At 43.4% G+C, this 23,875-nt stretch overlaps 1 protein-coding gene across 1 annotated transcript; it reads right to left on the minus strand.

Moving 5' to 3' along the window:
• Window positions 1-3,757: 3,757 nt before the first annotated feature.
• Window positions 3,758-22,208, minus strand: UPF3B (UPF3B regulator of nonsense mediated mRNA decay). The gene is made up of 10 exons (XM_072626885.1): window positions 21,730-22,208; window positions 19,718-19,824; window positions 19,431-19,537; window positions 14,618-14,716; window positions 12,465-12,575; window positions 10,190-10,233; window positions 9,521-9,709; window positions 7,008-7,168; window positions 6,301-6,610; window positions 3,758-4,783 (listed from the first exon to the last, which is right to left on the minus strand). Exons 1-10 carry the CDS (start codon window positions 22,123-22,125, stop codon window positions 4,637-4,639), a joined length of 1,671 nt encoding a protein of 556 aa, XP_072482986.1. The 5' UTR covers window positions 22,126-22,208; the 3' UTR covers window positions 3,758-4,636.
• Between the last annotated feature and the right edge of the window lie 1,667 nt (window positions 22,209-23,875).

The following is a 23,875-nucleotide window of genomic DNA, read 5'->3' on the forward strand; positions in this document are numbered from 1 at the left end:
CCTCCCAACATCTGAACTCAAGGCTTTGAGAACAGAGGACACTTTTCAATGTTCTCTGACTGATGGCAACTGGTTGGATGCCACCCACCTGAATTGAGTAGAGCTTTCAGGCTAAACTGTATAAAGAGCACTTGGGCTGGATGGGGGTCTTAGAGATCTAGTCCAAACCCTTCACTTTACACAGGAGAGAATGGAAGGACTGAGAGATGAAGTGATTTGTCTAGGTCCTTTTGACTCCATGGGCAGCTAGGTGGTGAAGTGGATAGAGTGCTGGGCCTGGAGTCAGAAAGACTCTTCTTCCTGAGTTCAAATCCAGCCTCAGACATTTACGAGGTGACCCTGGGCAAGTCACTTGACCCTACTTGCCTCAGTTTCCCCATCTGTAAAATGAGCTGGAAAAGGCAAACCCCTCCAATATCTCTGCCAAGAAAACTCCAAATGGGGTCACTAAAACTCAGATACAATTGAACAACAGTATAGTTTTCAGGTCCTCTTGACACCAAGTCCAGTACCACAGCCATTATGCCACATTATTTGGGGATGAAGGAGGCTGGGGGCTCAAAATCTTTGTAGTCTCGCTCAGGGATGTTGGAAGGGGAGCCCGTTGGTAGAGTTGGAAGCACTGCAGATGTGGTAGGAGTTACTCTTATTGCTCAGTGTCAAAGTGGCTGGCTTCTTGTCTTTCCTTATTTAAAAAAACAAAACAGGCTCTTGGAAGATTCAGATGAACATGGAGTGAGGTAAACAGAACAAGGAAAGCAAATACAGTGACTAGGACAGTGTAAATGCGGGAGGGGGGATACCAATAAAGCAAAAATAAATGCTGCATGATTATGATGTGCAAAAAGACATGAACAAAGTGTTCCTTCCTCTCTTCTTGGAAGAAATGAAGGACCAGGGATGAAGAAGATGGCTGCATATGGGGTCAGATTTGGTCGATAGGGTTTTTTTTTGGTTTGTTTTCCTAAACTGCTTCTCATCCCTGCTTTTCTTCCGTATTCTTTGTTACAAGAAAGGGCTGAATGGAGGAAGATACATTGGGAAAGTGATCTGAAAAATTAATATTAAGAAAATAACTATCCTTGCTGAATTTGTGGTCTTAAAACTCTCTATGGAACTTTGGGCCTCTCTGACAGCTTGGGGTCCACCCATAACTCTTCCCATCCACTTATGCCTTTTCCCAGAAAGCTTCTGTACCCTTCTGGAAATCTGAATCACAAGGTCCGGAGCCCCTCACCAGAGTCAATCTCCATGGTCTGCCTGTGATGTTAGAAATGAAAGTCAACAGACTCACTACTCTCATGCCCCTTCCCCCCCATGACCTTTGTCTGTTTCCATGTTGTGGGTGGGACAGGACTTTGGCAGTCTCACATGTCCCCATTCATTAAAGACCCACAATGCCCCATCTCTCTTCTTTGGTTTGACTGTAAGTGCCTCTACTCCCCTTCCTCTCACTTTCTTCTTAACTCTGTTCAGTCTGACTTCTGACCTCTGACCTAGCCCTTTCTCAGTTCTCATCCTCCTTAATCTCTCTGCAGTCTTTGACATAATTGGTCACCCTATCTTCCTTGATATTCTCCTCTCTCTAGATTTTTGGGGTACCACTCTTCCTTCATTCTCTGCCTACCTGACAGTTCCTTCTCAGTTTCCTTTGCTGGATCTTTATCCAGGTCATGTCTGCTAACTACAAGTGTCCCACAGAGCTCATTAAAGGGGCCATTCCCTGCTTACTTGTTAAAGAGGCCTATTCACTGAATGGGCATCACCTCACTCTAAGTGAGTATCTGAATAGGCCAAGGTCTCCCATTGCATCCTGGGCCTTCTTTGAAAGTCATTCTGATAAATATCTGGTCACTGGATCCAGATGACTCAGGAGGAAAAAGTGAGGCCGGTGACCTTGCACAGCACTCCTTCACTCAAAACAAAGTCAATTGCAACTCATGTCATCATTTCTCTGATGTCATGGTCTTCTTTGAAAACAAAGGACGAACAAAGACACAGACAGAGCTCTATCCAAAGCCCTCTTTTTCCTATATGCTATTTCACTTGGTAGATCTCATTAGCTCTCATGGATTCAATTATCATCTCTAAGCTAATGATTTTCAAATCTATATATAACCATCCCTAACCTCTCTGCTGATTTCTAGTCTCATACCTCCAACTGCCTCTTGGACATCTCAAACTGGATGTTCCAAAGACACTTTGAACTAAACATGTCTAAAACGAAACTTATTTTATTTTTCTCCCAAAACCTCTCCTTCTTCCAAATTTCCCTGTTACTGTTGAGCGTACTGCCATCCTCCTGATCTGTCAAGCTCAAAATCGAGGTGTTATTTTCAACTCCGAAGGAGCTCTCTCACCTCCCCCCACATCCAATATGCTGTCACGTCTTGTCATTTCTACCATCACGACTTCTCTCCCACACTTCCCCTTCCTTTCTCTTACACTGCCACCACCCTGGCCCTTATCACTTCAATCCTGCTGCTCACTTGGCCCACTACAAGCCTGTTCCCACTCATCCATCTTCCAGTTGGTGGCCAGTGATCATCCTAAAGTGTAGGTCTGAGTCACATGTCATACACATATACACACACACACACACACACACACACACACACACACACACACACACACAGACACCCCTTAATAAACTCCATTGTCTTCCTATCACTTCCAGGACCAAATAGAAAGTCCTCTGGCATTTTAAACCCTTTATAACCTGCCTCTCCCTGACCTTTCCAGTCTTCTTACATCTTATATGTCCCGCCCCCTCCCCCCCAACATACATACTATGATCCAGTGACATTGGCCTCTTTGCACAAGACACTCCATCTCCCCACTGCAAGCATTTTCATTGGCTGTCTCCCATGCCTAAAATACTCTTCCTTCCTCATGCCTACTTCCTGACTTCCCTGGCTTCAAGTCACAGCTAAAATCTCATCTTCTGCAGGAAGGATTTCTTGATCCCTCAACCCTGTAGCCTTCCCCTCCATTGCTTACTTATCTTTGAACCTACACAGATCTTGCTTATACCTAACTGTTTTCATGTTGTCTCTTTTACTGAGGGCAGGACCTGTCTTTTACTTTCTTTGTATCCCTCAGGTCTAGCACAAAGCCTTATTCCTAGAAGGTGCTTAACATATGTAACAGTGGTCTTTCCTTCATCCTATCCAAAGTGGGGCAGAGGTGCCAGGACTCAAAGGACTTGGGATCCAAGGTTTCAATGCTATAGGGAATTCTGAGGTGAGGAAACTCCCTCTACCATCACAGGTCAATATCTTGTCTTCAGTTTATAGCTTTAAAGTTGTTTTCCCAACTTAGAGGCTAGCTCTCTATTCACTAGGCCAGGGGTGTGGAACCCGAGGCCACATGTGGCCCTCTAAGTCCTCAGGTGTGGTCCTTTGACTGAATCTAAACTTCACAGAACAAATCCCCTTCATAAAAGGATTTGTTCTGTAAAACTTGGACTTAGTCAAAAGACAGAACCCAAGGGCCTGGAGGTCTCAGGTTCCCCTTCCCTGCACTAAGCCAAGTCACCTCTCTCATATAATCTCACCTAGCACTTTGAATTCCTTTTAGAATAAGAGGCACATTTATTTTCTCTAGATTACAGACTTTTTCAGGGAAGGGCCTCCTCCCTGCTGTATCTTTCCTAAGCTCTGGCACACAAAAAAGGGTAACTAAATGGTTTTTTTAATCAAATTCAACTAAAAACTGCTTTAAACTTTATAAATGTACTTCAGAACAGCCTCCGGGGTTTGCTGTTTGGCCAGATCTTTATTGATATCTGTACAAAATAATGAAGACTGAAAGCTCCTATGATCAAAGGTGACCACAAATGGTAGTGACCACTGTGCCTGGGACAGGAAATGTACTCATGCCATAAGAGGTACAATGAAGCAATAATGGAAATGACACATTTTGGAGGGCTGAATTTTGAATAATTCTGTTTTTTTTAAAAGGCCCAAACAAGAAGAAGTGCTTGAAATATTCTCATATGCTAACCTATATTCAAATAAAAGCCAGTGTTTCCGTACAGAGGATGTAGACATGGTTTGATTATGGTTGGCATGTCAACCAAAATTTCTGTTCATAGGAAGGAGTCTGAAATCTTTTTCAGGTTCTAAAGCAATAGGATGCTTTCTGTTTCTAGCCGATTCCAATTCAGTAATTAATACCAATGACACAGGATGTCTAAGGTGAAGTCAGTCTTCCTTTAAGTGCCTCAAATGAAAGCATTCTCAGCTTTGCTGACCAAAACCTTTCAATATCAGCTATGGGCTTCTAATCTTTAGCACACAGTTGTGTCATGATTAAGGCCACAGAAGACATTTCCACATTCAAGCAAACCTCAAATCAAGTAAACTTCAAATCATTTTCCTCATTGTTATCTGAAAACCCTAAAATTAAATTCCAATAGCTGCATAGATAAGAATCGCCTCAAATTTGGCCTCCTCAACAAAGATTTCCACTTTTGCCCCACCCCCATCATGCTCATCTGAAAGGTAGCCCCACCAGCACCTGGCCCCTTTGAGATTCTTTCTCTCTATTCCTTCTTTTGGAAGGCACTGCTAGACTGCTGGATTCCTGCTCTTTAGCTGTCTGCACAGTCAGAACAGTTAGCTATCTGGGACCATCATTCTTCTTCTTTCCTACTACTGTTCTCATTCTCTTGCTTTTTATCTGGAGCTGGCTCTGCAGATTTCAAAGGGCTGTCTTCATAGGGTCCCAGGCGATTCCGGCTCCGGGCACCTGGCTGGTAGAGTTGCATGGCTGGGCGGTCCTAAAGAGAAGCGTGAGACGCATTAGTGGGCTGCACTTGACCTGCAAGTTGCTTCTGGCCCTTTTCGTAGCTTTTTGAACGTCCTAAGCACCATATACTGTGTCAGTGGTAGTAAAACTTCAATGGCAACAACAACCAGGATTGCAGACTTCCCAAAGGCCAAAATTTGAGTGCATGGTCCATTAGTCACCTTCAGCTAGGATTTAAGCAAAATCCAAAATGAAAGATCATTTTCATAAGCACTACACTAAATTCCTAACTACCCAAGACACATATACACACACTCCAAATCATCTGTCCAAATTTCAGAACCATCTGAAAATGAACTCAACCAACCTAAAATGTTTCCGTTCAGGAACCACACCCATCACCTACCTCTTTCCAGCTAGAATTAAAAAAAAATCTTTGGCAGACAATTTCAGAGGAGGAAAAGACAAAATCAAAAACATCTGTCAAAGCAGACAAACCTTCTAAGAGCTCATTTTTAAGAATTAAAAGAAACAAACATATGAACTTTGCTTATCCTGAAGTCATGATCTCAGACCCCTGTAATCTTGTTAAAACACAACCAGAAAGATGAGAGGCCAACTATATAACACCCCAGTGAAAGGCTCTGTGCCCGCTGCGTACTGGAACTCAGATTTGATAAAGCCATTCTGTAAGAGTAATATGTTTAAGTTATGACTTAATTTGATTCTTGGAAATTCTAATTCAAATCATATAATCTGAAAGTTGGTAGGGGCCCCAGACGCCATTCAGTTTAACCCTTACCTGAGAAGGTACTCTTTGTACAACATCTCTAACAAGAAAGCAATTAATCTCTACTTTAGGACTGCCAGTGATTAGCAACTCACTACCTCCCAGAAGTAACCCATTCCACAGGTCTAATTGTTATGCCTCACTGACACTCCTCATTCTGCCCTGAGGCCAGGCAGAAGGATTCTCCTTCCATATAGCAACTCTTCCAATATTTGAAAACAGCCTCCTACTAGGTCCCCCTCAAAGAGCCTCTTTCTATCCGACAAGCCCAAATGCCAGTTCGTGCGTACCCTCTCCCTGAGTGATAGAACCAGAGTTAGCACAGGCAGCATCACTCTTTAGGGCCTAATTCCAAACACACATTTCTATAGGACTTCAAAATAGAAGGCTTCACAAATGGAGGCCAGATGAGCACCCTGCTTAGCGTTTCAAGGAGTTTGTGCTAAAAGATAACTTTGCTCCAAAAATCATCCACCATAAAGCTCAGTGTCCAAGGCTTTTTAGTAGCCTTATTTTTAGGGAAATTTGACTCCCAAGATGGCTTTTCCTGTTCTAGATTTCACCACCCTAACTTATCTTTCCTCATCAACACAAGCAAGCTGTGGATAAGCTGTTTAAACTAGCCATCGAGAACCTTAGGTTTCAAAAGAACAAGCCAAAAGCTAATAATCCCTTTTTAAAAGTTTCTAGTGTTTCTTTAAAAAAGCAAACCACCAAACCACCTTATGAAAATAAACAAATTTAAAGAAAAGTAGCACCTTGTTTCTTATGCGATCTCTTTTCGAAGCATCTTCTTTTCTGTCCTCTTTGGTCATTCTGTCTGAGATGCCTATTAAATCTGTACCATCATGCCTCTTTCCTTTGTCCCTAAGTAGATCTCTTTCCTTTTTCATTTCTTCTTCTTTTCTTCTAAAGGTTTTCTCTTTCTCAAAGCGTTCCTTTTGCCTCCTTTTGTCTTCTTCCTGCCGCCTCAGTTTCTCCTTCTCTCGCTGCTGCCTCTCTCGCTCCTTGTCTCTTTCATAGTCCTTGTCCCTCTCCCTGTGGTCTTTGCCACCCTCATCTTCAGATCTGCATGGAAAACAAATCTGAGAATGAACCCTCAGCGATCTGGGCATCACAAGTGAAAGACACACTGTGCTTCCGACTTGGCTATCGAAATGAAGCTACCTAGAAAAAAAGGCCACAAGAGCGTGCTGGCAACTGGTCACATCTCGTGACCCTGTGTTTGTTCAAGCTCCTCTGGAAAGCTGCCCTGAGACGCAGGGTAAGGAGCATTTGGGACCCTCCTCCCCACCATCTAATTAGAAACAGTAGCTGATCTTCATTCAGCGGCAAAGCCAGGACAGAGCAACCAATGCCATTAGCACCCTTGCATATAGGAGCCACTTAACTGTTTGGAGAATTCAATTCAATGCTGCAGAGACAAATCTAAAGGAGACATGCTGGTGAGCCCTAGAATACTAACTTCTTGGCTTTCTCTTCTTTTGTCTCCCCATCAGAACGCTTGGCCGCCGCACTACTCTGCCCACTGGTTTTTTCCTCATTCAGATTCTCTTTGTCCAATCTCTTGGATTTTTCCCTTTTTTCCAATTCTTTTTCATCTCCTCTTTCTGGCTTCTTGAGCAGCTTGAAAAAGAAGAAGTTTATTTTCATTTTGAGGGGTAGAGAGGGAGTGTTCCCTTTTAAAAAAAATACCTAAAGAAAACTACGCTCTGGCCCGTCTAAGCCTTAGATCACTCACAGTGGCTCCCGTTGGGTTCCCCACTCTGAAAATGAAGTGAGGTGCACTCCATTTACCAGGGTAAGAGATAGTGCACACAGAAAGGTAAGTTACTAAAGAGGCGAGACCAATGTCCACATGTCACCCACTCACTGAAATCAGGCAGTTTGCTCACTTTATACTGAGAGGATCACAACTCTTCAGTTTTATAAAGGCCAATGCACAATTCCAAGCATGTTGTCCATAGCAAAGTAGCGTAGCTATTGCAGTTGGTGATGCTTTGTGGCAGAATACATCATGAACCTAAACATGCCAGATGGGTGGATGCTGCTGGGGTTTGGGTTGGGTTCACACTTCGAGTGACAGATACCTGTCACTGAACGACTGATTCACCTTGCAGAAATAATTTTTGCTTGAGGCTTTTTGTTGTGATGTGTTGAATGGTTAAGAACCACCCAGCAGCTGGTTAATAAAGCCAAACGCCTCATATGGTACAATGGGGACTGCCGTTCCATCTCTGCTGAGCAGGAGTCGGATACTTAATGTTTACTTGTTAAAACAGAGGCTTCCAAAACACCACGCAGGCAGGTGTGAGCTCAAAGATTCCCAGTGTGCAGACAAAACCCCTTCTCTGCCCCCAGTCACCACTAGAAAACCCTCCAAAATCCTCCCCAAGTGAAGGATAGCGTCAAGATATATTCTTACGGAAAACATAAGAGCTCCCAGGTCTTAGGACGAAGGCTTCATGCAGCGCTACGTCACCGAGCGAAGGGCATAATAGCACAGCACACACTGAAGCAGGAGCTAATTAAGCGGAAACAAACAAGTTCCCTGCAAAGGGCTAAGGCCCAATCTGAACAGCATGGACAGGCAAAGCATCATCCTAGGTGGGTGTCATACTGCTGGTCCATAGTGTATGGTCTTCTTAGCTCTCCAATAAGTATCTTCTTAGGAGAGGAGTTGATGGTGCATTGGGAGAAGCCAAAACACTCAGTATTCTAATAGGAATGCAAAGAAATGTGTCTCCTGCTTATTGGCAGCTGCTTTGTTGGAAAGAGGCAGGAAAAGCGCAAGTCATGGCTGAGGTAGCAGACACGGGGTGTGTATGAGAGAGACACTGAGAAGAAGCCTGAGGACATCCCTCACCCCTGTGAATGACCTGGGAGGGCCTAGTGACTGAGGGGACTCCAGCACCAAGAAAAGTAAATGGGTGTTGGGGTGAGGCAAGGGGAGGACGGTAATGCCAAGGCTCTTGCCCTTGAGTAGAGTAGGGACTACTTCCTGCCTGGGGACAAACCATCCTGCTTTCCCAAAATGTCAGGGAACAAATATTCCTTGAAGCTTGGCAGAGCAAAAGCTTCCCCAAACCCTGATCCAGAGGGGGAGCTAGCAGGGGCTGCTTCTGATTTCTTCCTTGAGGAGAAAGGTCTGGAACATGTGTGACTAGGAGCTGTTTGCTGGCTGGCTACTGAGTCGTGTGCACAATGAAGATGGCAGAAACATGGATAAAAGAGGGAGCAGAATGCCATGCAGGCCCATCACCCTCAGTAGCCCCTAGGCAACCGGGTTAGCCTGCAGACAGTGGAGGTAGAGGGAAGAGGGAGAGGGAATCAGCCAGCTCCTCTTCCTCCACAAGCTATGGATATGCAGCAAAGAGAAGTCAAGGGGCCTGTGGCTTGTCCCTTTACCACCCGCCTCACTCCCAGAACTTAGAGGAAGGTGTTTCCACTGCTAATCCTAGCACCCAAAATACTTGGTAAGATCTGGTCATATGACAAAGTACCAGGTTCTCTGTGCTCTGCTGGGCTGGGCCTCAACACTTTGGTGATTTTCAGTTTCTAACCTGTGTGCCAGAGGACAGTGGGAAAACACACAGACAAGCCAACCCGATTGAGTGTCAGTGTGAAGGAAAACATGGAGAATGTCCTGTCATCCTCTAGCCAACTGGAAGGCCTTATTTACTAAGAAAAGGAAACAAGTAGAAATTCAATAATGGAGTATGTTAAATGGCAAAAATGAACCAAAAAAAAGGACAAAATTTGTAACGACAAATTAAATGGTATGAGAGGTGCTGATTAGTGCTCTCAAGGGCTTCCCACTTCTCAAAGTACAAGGATAGTGTTGGAGGAAAAAAGGTTGCTTTATTGGTTTGCCACAAGAAACTTTATTTCATCTACACCGACACTCAATACACGGACACTCCATACATTTTTCGGGAAGTTGTTCCATGCGACTTTTCTGCAACATGGATTTCATACCTTAATCTTTGGTTCATCCTTTGATCTATCCCTCTCTTTTTCTGGACCTCTTTCAATCTTCTTTATCTTGTCTGTATCCTTTCTTTTTCTTCTCTCTTCTTCCTTCCATTTTCTCCTTTCTTCTTCTCTTTGCCTTTTTCTCTCGATCTCTCTCCGCCGTCTCTCTTCTCTCTTTTCTTCTCTCATCCTCTGCAAACAAAGGATTCAAAGCCTTTTAAACAAGATGGCCACCACCAAAAACCCTCAAGCAGTTCCAAAGCATGCTGGGCATCCTAATCTAGCAAAGGCAACAACCCCTTCTCTACCAAACCAGGCCTTCCTACAGAGGAGAGGTGCTCCAGCTAAGCAAAATTTTCAGCAGCTGATTATAAATGCCTTACCAATGGCTTCCAAGAAGACAAAAGGCATCCAGAGAACCAACAGGCCATGCAAAAATAGTAGTTTGCATTTAAATGATGCTTTAAGGTTTACAAAGCACTTTATATCCATTCCTGCATTGAGTCTCCCCTGTATCTCCACTATCCAAGAGAAGAAAGGCCTAGTCTGAAGACAGTAAGAGTAGGCTCTCCCCACTCCAGGGAACAACCCCATGCATCCATTGGAAGGTCCCCTCTTCCAGTGTAAATGAGATCAAATTTATTAAGATAACCACATTATTATATTTCTTACCTGTTTATTTTTCAAGAAGTTCAAAAGGGGAGTTGTCTTCTTGGCTACATAAATATAAGGGGGAAAAATCCAGTGTCAATTATACACCTAGAATGAACTTTCTTCTGACCTCCAGGGCCACGAAAATTATGGATTTAAAGGAAAATTTCTACCATATCAGAAGAAAGTTAGCAGTAAAAACGATTCCTATATTTGTCCAGCATCTTGTAGCTCATTAAGAGCTCTTTCTTATACAGAGGATCTTGGCTCTGAGCTTTCAAAAGGGGAAGGTATTTATTTAAAGTCAGGGGCATTATCCTGGGGTGAAAGGCACCTCTTCTGCAACAGCCATATAATGTGAATGAAGTCAGTCACCCTTAAAGAAGGAATTTCAGTTATACCTAGACTTTTAAGGCAAATGTTTTTGGTTTTATGACAAGGCCAAAGAAAAAGAAATGATTCATTATAAGGCTTTTATTTCCCATCAATCAACTAGCAAAAATTTATTAAGTGCCTTCTGTGTGCCAGGCCTTATGCTAAGTGCTGGAGATACAGAGAAAAGTAAAAAACAGCCTTTGTGCTCAAGGAGCTCACATCTGATTGTTGAGTGGAGTTGGGGAGGGAGAGAACAAAGGGAGAGGGAAAACCAGCAGGTATAGGCAGATACAAAATAAACACGAGGTAACTAATTTAGGGGAAGGGGACAGTGAGGAAGAATCAGGAAAGGCTTCATGTAGAGAAGTCTTGTGCTGAGTTGGGAAGCAAATTCAATACCAAAAGGCCAAAGTGAGGGAGTACATTCTAGGCACAGGGCACAGCTAGTGCAAAGGCATGGAGATGGGAGATGAAGTGTTATATGTGAGAGACGCAGGAAAGGCTAACCTGGTTGGAATACAGAGTACAAGAGTAAAGCAAAACTCAGCTGGAAAAGTAGGATGGAACCAGGTTTCAAAAGGCTTTAAAAGCCAAACAGATGAGTTTGGATTCTGGCTTAAAGATAAAAGGGAACCAATGGAGTTTACTGAGTTGGAGAGTTATACAGTCAGACCTGGGTTTAAGGAAAATAATTTTGGCAACTGAGAGGGAGATTGAACTGGAGAGAGACTTGAAGAAGGTACATTGAATAGGAAGCTCCTATAATAGCCCAGATGAGAAGGGATGAGGGCCTAAACGAGGTTGGTGGCTATGGGAGTGGAGAGAAGGGGATATATTAGAGATATGGCATAGAGTTTGAAAGGACAAAACTTGGTAACTGACTGGATGGGAGGTGAGGGAGAATGAGCCATCCAGAATGCCAGATTGTGAATCTGGGCAACTGGAAATATGTTTGTCCTTCCAACAGAATTAGTTCTGTTTTGGACATGTTGAGTTTGAGATGCTATGGGACCCTTCAGTTTGAAATGATCAAAGGGCCTGCTGATGCAGGATTGGTGTTTGAGGGAGAAGACAGGTCTGCATAAATAGAACTGGGAACCATCTGCATAGATGATCATTGAACCCTTGGAAGCTGATGAAATCTCAAGGTCAATAGTATACAGGGAGAAGAGAATATGGCCTGGCACTAAGGCTTATGTATAATATTGTAGCTAGAAATACTCATTTGTAAGTAGTAGAAAACACCAAAATATCTTCAAAAACTTACCAGAAATTCAAAGGTCCTAAAACTTAGAATTCTTAAACCTCTATACCCCAAGAAGATAAAAAACAGAAAGGCCCCATAATATACAAAGGTTTTCATAGCAGCTCTTTTTGTGACAGCAAAAAACTGGAAACAAAGTAGGTGCCCATTGATTGGAGAACAGCTGAGAACCGGCTGAACAAAGTGTGATCTATGAATACAATGGAATGTTATTCCACTAGAAGAAATAACAAATATGAGGAATACAGAGAAACATAGGAAGACTTCTATGAACTGAGGAAGAGTGAAGAAAGAACAAGGTAAGACAGTGACCACAACCATGTACACGAATCTTTGGCGATCGGGATAATGAATCTTAGTCCCAAGAGAAGACACTTTAGGATAGGAAGGTGGATGATTATGGGCATATAATGCCATAAACATTGCCAAATGTGCTTTATTTAACTCTTTATCCTAAGGTGACTGACAGAAAAAATGAAAGGCATTGATAACACTGATTTCAAAGATGCACTCCCAAGATTTGCACTTACCCTTTGTTTAAAAAACAGTGATGTGTTCGTAATGAACAATATTGTAAAATTTAATAAAAATCATGACCCTTTAAAGAGGCACACACTACCTTAGGAGCGTTCTCTCTGCCCTCCCTCCCCCCCTTACCTATCAGCTCTTTATTTCTTGCTTCTATTTCTTCTAACAGAGTCTCTGGAGTGGATGTCAGTTTCTCTTCCTCTGCACAATAACTCTCCAAAAATTTCTTGTACTCAGGGTCTAAATATGGAATTGAGGAAGTAAGTGGCAGCTTTTTGGTGACAGACCGCATACAAGTTGGTCAGACACTCCCTCATTACTTTATGCAAACTCCACTCTGGATCCCCCAAAGGAGAGGACAAAGAAAAGGCCACTTGAGATTTTATTGCTTTGGCTTTTTGATAAGGGGACAACGGTGGGGAGAGCTTGTTTCATCCACTCCTCTCCCTGTTTGTTTAAAAACTGCAGCCCCAGCCACCCTGAATCACACTTGCAAGAGGTTTCACCATGATGGTATCCGCAGACAACAGAATGTCTTCTTGCCATACCTCTCTTTAAACCTTAGATTGTAAGTGCCTTAAGGGCAGGGACTACTCTTTGCCTTTTTGTATCCCCAGGGCTTAGCATGGTTCCTGGCCCATGGCGGGCCCTTAACAAATGTTTATTGATCAATTGAAACAAACTCAACATATGAAAATCCAGATTTGCACAAATAAATTTTGGGCCAATAAATGCTCTACCCAAACTGGATCCAGACATGAATCTATTAAATAGGAGGCTTCTCTAAGGCACCAAGACTTGAATATAACCTATACGTATTTTTGTATTTTTTCTTCAGGAAAATATTGTCACTGTGAGGGTGCCGCTCACATCACCTCAGGGAGATCTGATGTAAATTCCTGAACATGGTATTTGAGATGACAAAGATCACTCAAGTTCTTCCCAGGCCACTTGTTTTAAAAAGGCCAAACCCTGTGTCTCATAGGATTCTGAGCTAGATGGAAATCATCGAACACCTACCCCCATTTTATAGAGGAAGAAGCTGAGGCCCACAGAGGTCAAGTGGCTTGCCCAAGGCCAAGAAGTAGGATAAGGATCACAGATCTAGAGTTTCCAGAGTGGCAAAGTAGTTAAAAGGGCAGGACTTGGCATTAGGAAAATCTGAGTTCAAATTTATCCTGGGAAGATCACCCAAGTTGTCAGCCTTCATTTTCCCATCTATAATATGGGAGTGGTAATAATAATAGCCCCTCCCTCCCAGGGTTATTATGAGGAACAAAGGAAATAATATTGTGGCATTCTGCCAACCTTAAAACACCATATAAATATTAGTTATTATTACCTTACTCAACCAGTTTTTCTGAGAAGGAAACGATTTAGAATGCAAAGTGGGATGGATGTGACCTGATACAAAGGTCAATATATCTGAATTCATGATATAATAAATAAGCTATGTGTTAATAGGTTTACACTGCCTTTTCCTTATAAAATACCAGCTATGGTGGCTCTGGATGGTTTTGTAAAAGGTCAGGTGAACATGACAGCCAGGTCTACTGCTGGGGGAACAAAACAGGTCCCTTGATTTTGAGAAGCTTGAGGAGGAGGAGGGGCATCTTCTCATTTCAGAGGCTGGTCAGAGATCTCTCAAACCTCACAAGCTTAGGTATATTCAAGTGGGAACTATGATTGCCCACTACTGCATATCTATTGATTTGAGCTGATGGGTCCAGACCACTGTCAACACACATGTAAACACATGTTCGACTGATTCTGAGTCATTCCAAATAAAACCAAAAGAAAGATGGAAACTTGATTTCAATGACCAGACTTGTGATTTTGCTTTTGTGAAGATAATAGAAATGAAAACCAAAACCATTTCTGTTAACATGGCCAGAAGTGACCTCAGAGGCCAACTGGTCCAACCTCCTCATTTTAGAGAGGAAGATACAGACTTTGGGTCAAACAGTGGCTTCTCTTTGGTGCATTTGAGGTGTCTTCATCTTGTAAACAAAGGCCCTCATCATTATCAAAAGCAGCAACAGAAATATAGCATTTATTGTACTGACTACACTATGTTTCTCAGAGTCTACAAATAAAATTCAGTTAGCTAGAGAAAATCAACATTCTTTATCAAAAATCCAACTTCCCTCTAAAGATTAACCATTTAACATTCCAATCCCTACCGTTGAATTATATATTATCAACTTCACCTTTTGAAAAAAAAAATGCAAGTTTTCCTCCCCCCAACTCTGACCCCATATACCGCCATGGTGGTATCGTACCATCCTCAATAGTGCCGGTTTTGGCATCTTTCTTCTTGTTCTTCTTCTTTGCCGATTTTTGGAAAGGAGCGAATTCCACTATGGCAGGGTACTCCTGACCTGTTTGGAAAAACAACACAATAAACCCCCCCCCCAACAATTGCTCGTATTTATTTTTATGGTTCTCTCGGGTTCCCCACATGCTGCTATGAAAACAAGAGGTAGGTAAGTGCATCATCAGTCCTGGTTTTACACAAGGAAACTGAGGCTGTGAGAGAAGGTCACATGGCAATACAGACTGCCTTCCAATCACATGCCGGAGATTGAAATCCTTCCTTTACAGGAGTCCTACTAGGTGGCAGTAGGATATGAGGCTCAGATTTCAAACTGCAAGGGACTTGAAAGGTGGTCTACTCTGCCCCCACCCCCATTTACCCAGGACCAAGGTGGGTAAGTGACTTGCTCAGAGTCATAAGGGAGTAAAGTAGCAAGCCAGGACCTCTGATAACAAACCCAAGGCTCTTTTTACTTTACTAGGCTGCCTTCCCCAAGAAGGTTCTCACTTGTTACCATGAAGAGAAACACTGTAACTGGGTTACAAAAAGCTCAACTGTCATGAGAGAAAGCAACTTAGAAGGGAATGAAGACATTTTTATAGGTTAAATTCCAGTCATTTAAAAAAAATCCTTTCAAAAGTTCATTTAAAAATATACATCTTTTTAAAAAAGATTATAGAATAGGCCCTTCAGCCTTGAAGGGATGACATGTAGGGGACACGTATTTAAGGCTGGAGATTGTTGTTGAGTTCAGTCATGTCCAATTCTTTGTGACCCCCATCTGGGGTTTTCTTGGCAAAGATCATGGAGTAGTTTGCCATTTCTTTCTCTAGCTCATTTTAGAGATGAGGAAACTTGAGGCAAACAGGGTGAAGTGACTTGCCCAGGGTCACACTGCTAGTAAGTATCTGAGGCCAGATTTGAGCTCAGGAAGATGAGCCTTCCTGACTCTGGGACTGGCGCTCTATCCATCGCAGCACCACCTAGCTGCCCATTAAAAAAAGAAAGGGTGAGAAGGACTATAGAAAGTTCCCTTCAGCCTTAGAGGGGATAACATGTAGGGGAGTCATGTATTTGAGGCTGGAGATTAGATATTTACTCTACAATAATACCAGTCTAGCAATGTGGACAGATAGTAGCTGGAAAGCAACCCTCAGAATAAAAACAACATAGACTCAAGTCCTACCCCTAACATATACTGGTTATGTGACCCTGGGCAAATTACATGCCTCTCAGTGCCCCCAAAATGCAAGTTGCAAAATAGGTACCAAAAGAAGGAGTTTCATTGGAAGTTCTCTATTCACAGATTTACTGAAAAGAAACACAATTCCTCATCTACTTGGAAGAGAGCAGAAAGGCAAGAAGTTAAAAAAAAATCTTATGTACTTTCCTCCTAGGAGATCCCCTCATGCCCTCATTATATGACTCAGTTCATTTTTTTAAAATGAACTTCTATAGGCAAGGTATAAAATTATGAACATTGGTCCCTGCCATCAAGGATCTTCCAGAATAGCAGGGGAGATACAACCTGTAAACACCTAACAGTAATACAAGGTAGAATGGGATCATGGCCACCAGAGGCAAATGTCAAGAAACTTCAGAGGAAGAAAGGAAAGCATCCTGCTGTGGAAAAAGCACTGGAGTTGGAGTAAGAAGACTCAAGTCCAAACCCCCAGCTCTGCAACATGTGCAACCTTGGGCAAGTCACTTGCTGGAGTTCAGTTTGCACATCTGAAAAATGAAGGGGTTAGACTATGTTAAAGTCTACATCTACAATGCTATGAGAAATGGCTTCCTTATGGATCACAGAGATCTCACAAATTCAACAATTTTTATTATCCAATTTCCAAACCCACCATCCTTAGAAGGGGAAAGCTACAGGGAGGAGCAGAAAGTACCAGCTACCCAGAAGGGAGGAGACAAGCATAAGTAGAACCACAGTGTTCTGGACCATTTATGATGTGTCAACATTATTCAACAAAGGCCCTGAGACCATCAGTGTATCCAAGGCACAGAATGAATTACTGAACCATGAATCATAATCACGACCCAAAGGCATCTGCTAAAAAGTTGTGAGGTGTTCAGTTACAGAAGGTAAGCAAGCATTTTACAAAGGTTTCCATCCAAAATGGTGAAAATGTTTTATTTTGAAGTCATGGTTCATACAGAAGTGCCATGCAGACTAAATTATTCTCCATGAACTCCCGGATGTTCTGTGTAATTCCACCCTGAATGTGGACATTGCTTTCTCCTTTCCAAGTCATGTGACATGAATTTCATTAGCCCCCAAACAAGCCCACTACAGATATCATCAGGATATAATGAAGTTAATGATTTCTTGGGGGGAGAACAGACAGAGAGAGAACAAGAAGTCTTTTCAGAATATTGAAAGACAGCAAAAGAGAAATCCTCCAAATTTCTTAGTAGAGTACCTTAAATTCATTTTTTTCCTGTATCTAATGAACAATTGTTTTAAGCTGCATACTTTAATGAGACAGATTCTGAATTGGCATCATTAAAAATTCAAAGAGACAAATGGTTCATTTTTTATTTTTTCTGACACACAGCAAAAACAAAATTCAAAATTATTTCTAAGAACACTGAAATAGCAAGTTGATAAAAGCTACCCTGATCTTTTCTAATTTGTTTTCCTTAAGACAGAGGACTTTTAGGAGAGGCCACAGCCTTCCTCAAAGAGCCATTCCACATTTGTTCAGGTACCTCCACCGATAGGAACACACACTACTTACCAAGGCAGCCTGTTGTTTTTTGTTAGATAGCAAAAGAAAAAGATGAGCTCTTTCTTACTTTAAAATGGAATGCCCTTTACTACGTTGGTTCAACTGCTATTGGCATATTCTCTGAAAAGGATCTAGTCATAAGTTGTTAAACTGAGAATGGTGGAATACATTCTACTACATGAATGTAATTTAATAGAATTTCTCAGGACAAAATGATGAATATGATTGATTCAAAGAAACCTGGGAGGAGTAGGATGAACTAATGCAGAACAGAATAAACAGATTTTGGAGAGTGCTTTTCAAAATGACCACAGTTTAATCAAGGCAATGATCAATCCTGTCTCCAGGAAGACTGACGAGGAAATCTTAAAGATTTGATGGAGTAGAGGTATAGGCATACATTTTCAGATATGGCCAATGTGTTCATTTTTGTTTGATCTAACTATACTTGCTACAAGGAAAGGGGATGGTAGTGATAGTTGTGCAAAAAGGAAGAAAGAAAAGAAAATGAGTTGTCAACAAAACATTAAAAAAATACACAGAAGTGAGTTTGTCAAGAAACATGAAAGTGGGGTAGCTTCATATATACCCCCCTTTTTTAACTCTCTTACCATCTCTCATATACACCCCTCTTTTCCATTCTCCTTTATAGACTGAACTGTTCATATTTGTTCGTGTTCATAATAAAGACAATTTTAAGATGTCAATGGCATGATGTAAAACAAAAAGCAGCAATAACATTTATTTTGTAAGAAGGCTTTCATCTTACTAAAGTTGGAGTAATGCCAAAAACCTGAAAGCCCCCACCCACAGCCCCTTTTCACCTATGGTTGTACAGACAGAAGTGAAGCAGTAATTGGTGGATTACCTGTGGATTACCAGTGTTTCAGAGCATATTGGTAGAGCTAGGCAGAGAATTTTTCAGACTCACTTGGGAAGAAATGGTCCCATCAGGGAAGACATTTGCAGCATTATTTAGAACACCACTGTCTTAAAAGGTTTGAGCTCAACTGAGGCAATAACAGACAAAGAATCCTTGGGGCCGGAAGAGAATATTTGAAACCTGTATGTACCTTTACAACGGCACAAAACAGCATTTAAGCATACAAAACAAAGCATCACTCAGGCCAGAGCTAGCAACAATTCCTATCAGATGAGCAGTAAACAATGGGGAATTCTTCCATTTTACTAACCTGTGAAGATAGGAGAGAACCCTAGAATATCAGGGCTGGAAGGGCAAAACAACATGGTACAGGGGAAGGAGCAATGGATTGGGAATGCAAGTACCTTGGATGCCCAATAACCTTGGTGACTTTGGGCAAGTCCCATGATCTCATGGGGCTGGGTTCAGTGGCCTCTAAAGTTCCTTCCAGTCCTAGATCTAGGAAGGATTTGGAAACCAGGAGAAGAAATGTAACTTCCCCAAAGTATAGAGTGGGAGAATCAAGCTGAGGTTTCCTTGACTCTTTAAATACTGGGCTCTTTCCTAGCTAGCAGAATAGCTAGCACATAGTAAATATTTAATATAAATGATTGCTGATTGGTTGATTTCTAAGAAGCTAATAAGAAATTTGGAGAGCTATTAAAGTGTTATATTTTCATGTATGATTAGTTAGGCCAAATGTTTTTTTTAAAAAAAAAGGTCCAGGACTTATGACTTTAGTTTGTAGGAAGCCCTTCTAGCTAGATAGACTAATAACCTGTGTGCAACTTAGAGCTTTCTAAGAGTTAATAGAGTTGTCTCAGGCTTTGAGAGCTCATACAAGTTGAGCAAGGTCACCTAGTTAGTACCAGAGGCAGAATGTAAACCCAAATCTTCCTCAATCCAAATCCAGCACCAAATTTCACCCACTTGTACTGCCTTTGATATCAAGGCATTATACTTATTTGCAAGGATGCCTAAAGGTTAGAGCCTGAATCAAAATTCGTGCTAATCACACACAAGAGCTTTGAAGATCTGGGAGCGTGGTGTGTACACAGGATACACCATGTTTCTAAGGCAAGTAGATATCAAAGGCCCTCTTTGCCAGGACTCACCTTTATGATCAACGAAAACGTAACCATCAAAGCGATCCCTGAACAAAACAATGTCCTCCTGGTTTTTAAAGTTGATGTATGCTCTAGAAAACATATGAGGATACAAACTGCAGAAAGAAAGAACAAAATGTAAATGTGCTTGAAGGCCCCTTGCTGAGTTGCATATATGCACATTAGTTCTATAGGGAGATTAGACCCCAACATATAACGAGGAGCATTTGCAAGACAAGCACTGATGAAGCCTTAAAAAACAACCAAAAGAATTGTTTTGGTTTTTTTTTTTTTACCTAGAATCATTTGCAAAGAACTCAAAATAATCATGTTCAGGCAGAGGTTGAAGGTGTTCTTCAAGCTGTTCCTTGGTCAAAGTAGGAGGCAACCTCCGAATGATCACCTTGACACAAGAAGGAAAAAGAATGAACTGCATTAATTCCCCATCTCCTGATGATTAGGTCAGTCCTGGTTTTTGCTCAGCCCAATGATTTCACTTCTTGGTGCATCTTTCACTTTGTTTCTTGCTGGTTCAAAAACAGCAACTCTGTAACTTCCAGCAAGGTTACTTTAACCAAGTTTCACATGCTAAGATTACGTGCCAAGGACAGGAATTTTCCTCCTGTCCAGTACTAATTCTCAAAGTTCAAGCTTATTTTAAAAATATGCATTCACTTAGACTATTGCAGACTGATCCTTACTTATTGGTAAGGCTTATTTTAAATAGCAATTGCTTATATTTTTAGATAGCATTTTATGATGACAAGAAAAGACATTTTATATCTTCATATTATTTGTGTCTCACAACAACCTTGGGAGGAAGGGGAATTCAAACACCATTATGCCCACTTTACAGGTGACGTAACTCAGAGGCTTACTCAGACATGGATCATTAGGGTTGGAAAGGGATTGTTAACCTGGGTCTGCCTCCTTTATGATGTAAGTGAACAACAGATTGAAATTCAGAGGGGGTAAAGTGATTGGCCTATGGACACAACTAGTAATTAAAGATTAAATCTAGTTCTCCTAATTCCTAGTCCAGTATGTAGTGGAAGGCTTCATGGTAGGTAAAGTGGAAAGGTCACTGAATTTGGCCCAGTTCCATCACTTTCAACTTGCACGACCTTGACCAAGTCTCTTCCCCCCTTTGGGTCTCAGTTTCCTTGACTGCAAACGAGGAGACTGGACTAAGTGACTTCGTTTTACAGAAGAGAAAAACAGATTTTGACCTGCCATAGGCAACAGCTAGTCAGCCGGAGCCCAGCACAAGGTCTGCGATTTATTTTTCTTTTAAAATATCATACGGAAGCAGCCAGTAGCTACCCCGGGCTTTCGGGTGTGTCCACTAAAACTTACAATAAGAATCCACTCCCCAAACCCAAGTTCTCTGCAGTTCTCACAAGACCAGATTGATCGGCAAAACCACCCAAGCCCTCTCCACCATCTCCAATCTCCACCCTGCAAGCCAAAGGCAGCTCTGCGCATGTGAACTGCATTTCTCCGAAGGGGAGGGCTTCGTTCGAGAGGAGGGGGGTCGCTAGCCAAGGTGGGGGCTCATCCTCAGTGGGTGAGATTAGGTATTTCCAGGAAGGGAGGGAGAGAGTAAGGTGGGAAGGGTCCTCCCCATCTCCACTCTCCCTTTCCCCCTCCCTTCCTCCATTCCTTCTCTCCTCAATCCCTTGCTTTTCCCCCTCCCCTCTCTGCCCCGCCCTCCAAGTCCTCAGCTTTTCCCCCTCTGCCCTCCCCCCACCTTACCTGCTCCCCTCTCCACCCTCATTGATCCCCCCTTCCCTACTCCCTTGCACTGCTCCCCTTTGCGTTCCCCGCCCTCGTCGATCCTCATCCCCTTTCTGCCATTTCCGTCCCTTCCTCCACCATCCCCGCCCCTCTCCCAGCTCCCGTCTCCGAACCCTTCCCCCACCCTACCTGCTCCCCTCTCCTCCCTCCCCCACCCCGCTGTTCCCCCTCCCCCCTTCCCACTGCTTCTGGCCCTCTGGGCTCTCTCCACCCTAATGGGCACCACCCCAAGCTTGCCTCTCCTGCAGTCGCAGTCTCCCATCCCCCTTCCCCCCTTTCCCCCCCTTTCCCTCCTTCCGCTCTCTGCTGCCCCATTAACTCTTTCATTGCCTCCCCTCCCCCAGCTGCCTTCTCCCCCGACACAATTCGTGTCCGGTTTTGGATCTTTGGCAGCGCGAGCCTTTCGGGGGTCCTGGGACGGGGGGGAGGGGGGGAAGGGAAAGGAAGGGGCAGGCGCGGCCTCGTGCCGGGCAGCTGATTCAGAGAAGGAACCCGTACGTGCCACCCGCACCTTGCTCAGCATCTCCTTCTTCTCTTTGAATCGCTCGGCCTTTCTCTCCTGGGTCTTGGCGCTGTCCACCGGGCCGCCGCTGAAGCTTGCGCTAGCTGCCGCTGGAGCTGGGGCTGGAGCTGGGGATGGGGCTGGGGCCGGGGTTGGAGCTGGGGCTGGGGCCGAGGCTGAGGCTGAGGCTGAGGCTGGGGCTGGGGCTGGGGCTGGGGCCGGGGCCGGGGCCGGGGCTGGGACAGAGGCTGCAGTTACCGCTGCCGCCGCTGCGGTGACTGCTGCTGTGGTGACCGCCGCCGCCGCTGTCTCTGCTGCTGCTGCTGCTGTCGCTGCTGCAGACGAGACTGAAAACGAGGGCGGCCGCTTCTCCTTGGGCCTCGCTTTCTCCTTATCCTCTTTCATGGCCCAGCCTATACCCAAGGTAGCGTCAGGATGTCATCACCATAAGCCCGCCCCACCCCGAATTTGCAGCTCCTCCCATTAAATCCTCTAGGTCCAACCCGCAATCGTGGCGCAGTGAACTACGATCGCGCGAGATGCTAGGTCGCCTATGTCACCCCACCCCCCACCCCCCCCCGCCAGGTCGGTAAGGGACTGGCAACACCCTAGCATTTCCATCGGAACCCACCCGAGGCCGCTCGCGGCCCATTTCCCAGCTAGGCTCAAGGCGCCGCCCGGGGCTGTTCTTAGCCGTCACTGGTCAGCCCCGCCCCCTTTCTGCCAGAATCAATTTCACTTTGATCGCCTTGAGAACTACAAAACTCAGCATGCCAACTGCAAGTTGCTTCTGGAGCCTAGGGACTCCACTGAGGGAGTTCGGTTTCACTCTTTAGCGCCTTAAACTGATAGGAAAGCCTAGGTTATGGAGATGGCCCTGTTGCTTACCCTCGATCCTTCTGCGGATCATGTCCCTAAGTCGTTCCACTCGCTGTCACTCAAACTACATTCTAATCTCCCATCTCCTATCTTTGCCCTGACTGCCCCTCAGGTCTTTAATACATTCCAACCCCATCCTCACTTCCAATTTCCTCAATATTTCTTTTCTTGTTACATTAATGCGTCTCTCCCGGATAAAAAACAACCTCCTTGAGGTCCTTGGCTGTTTCAACCGTTCCCTTCTCGTGTCCTTGTATCTAGCGTCTAGTTAGTGTTGTTCAGTCGTTTCCGACTCTTCGTGACGCCATTTGGGGGATTCTTGGTAAACCTACTGCAGGGGTTTGCCATTGCTTTCCCAGTCCAGCTCTATGCAGTGCACTTACCTAGCTGCCCAGCTTAGCACAGCGCCTGGCACGTAGTGAACACTAAACAATCACTTGTTGACTTAAAACCAGTTTCCACTCGGCTTGCAAAGCTTCCTGGCTAACCAAAATGACTGGTAATCCTGGATCATTGTTTCATTCAATATTTAATTGAATAACACTATAAATGCAAATTCCCAAATTGCTGACTTAGTTGTAGTACTAAGTAAATATGGGGCTGTGAGAGAAGACTGACTTTGATGAACTTAGCCCTTCTCTGCGATGCAAGGACCTAAAGCATTTCCAAAGGACTCACGATGCAAAATGCCATTCACATCCAGAGAAAGAACTATGGAGTCGAAATGCAGAATGAAGCAGACTATTTTCTCCTGTTATGTTTTGTCTTTCTCATGGTTTCTCCCATTCGCTGTAATTCTTCTATGCAACATGACTAATGTGAAAATGTGTTTAATGGGAATGTATGTGTAGAGCTATAATAGATTGCATACCATCTTGGAGAGGGGAAGAAAATTCGAAACTTATGGAAGTGAATGTTGAAAACTGAAAACAAATAAATTAATAAATTTGGGAAAAGAAATAGTTTGTAAAACTATTGAGCAAAAAAAAAATTTTTTAATGGGGCTAGAAGACTTAGATTTTAGTTCTGCTTTCAACATTTTGATAGATGTTTGCCCTGAGTATCCGTTCCCTCCCCTCTAAAAATGATAAGAGCTACCAAAGTGCTTTAAAATTTACTTTCACAACAACTCTGAGAGGTAGATATTATCTCCATTTTACTGAGGAGGAAACTGAGGCAGGTTAAGTGACTTGTTCAGGGCCACACAGGTAGGAAGTATCTACAAATAGAGACAGATGTTAGTACTTGCCTGTGAGTCAGATGAAATTAGGCTCCA

The sequence above is a fragment of the Notamacropus eugenii genome, chromosome X, assembly GCF_028372415.1.
Source record: "Notamacropus eugenii isolate mMacEug1 chromosome X, mMacEug1.pri_v2, whole genome shotgun sequence".
Classification (NCBI taxonomy): Eukaryota; Metazoa; Chordata; class Mammalia; order Diprotodontia; family Macropodidae; genus Notamacropus; species Notamacropus eugenii.

Excerpts from the sequence above, each read along its gene's own strand:
- UPF3B (XM_072626885.1), bottom strand. The coding sequence starts at position 22,125 with ATGAAAGAGGATAAGGAGAAAGCGAGGCCCAAGGAGAAGCGGCCGCCC. Across the intron at positions 9,710-10,189 it reads ACTTCTTGAAAAATAAACAG|AGGATGAGAGAAGAAAAGAG; the intron begins GTAAGAAATATA and ends CTTTGTTTGCAG. Across the intron at positions 4,784-6,300 it reads GAGATCGCATAAGAAACAAG|GACCGCCCAGCCATGCAACT; the intron begins GTGCTACTTTTC and ends GCTTCTCTTTAG.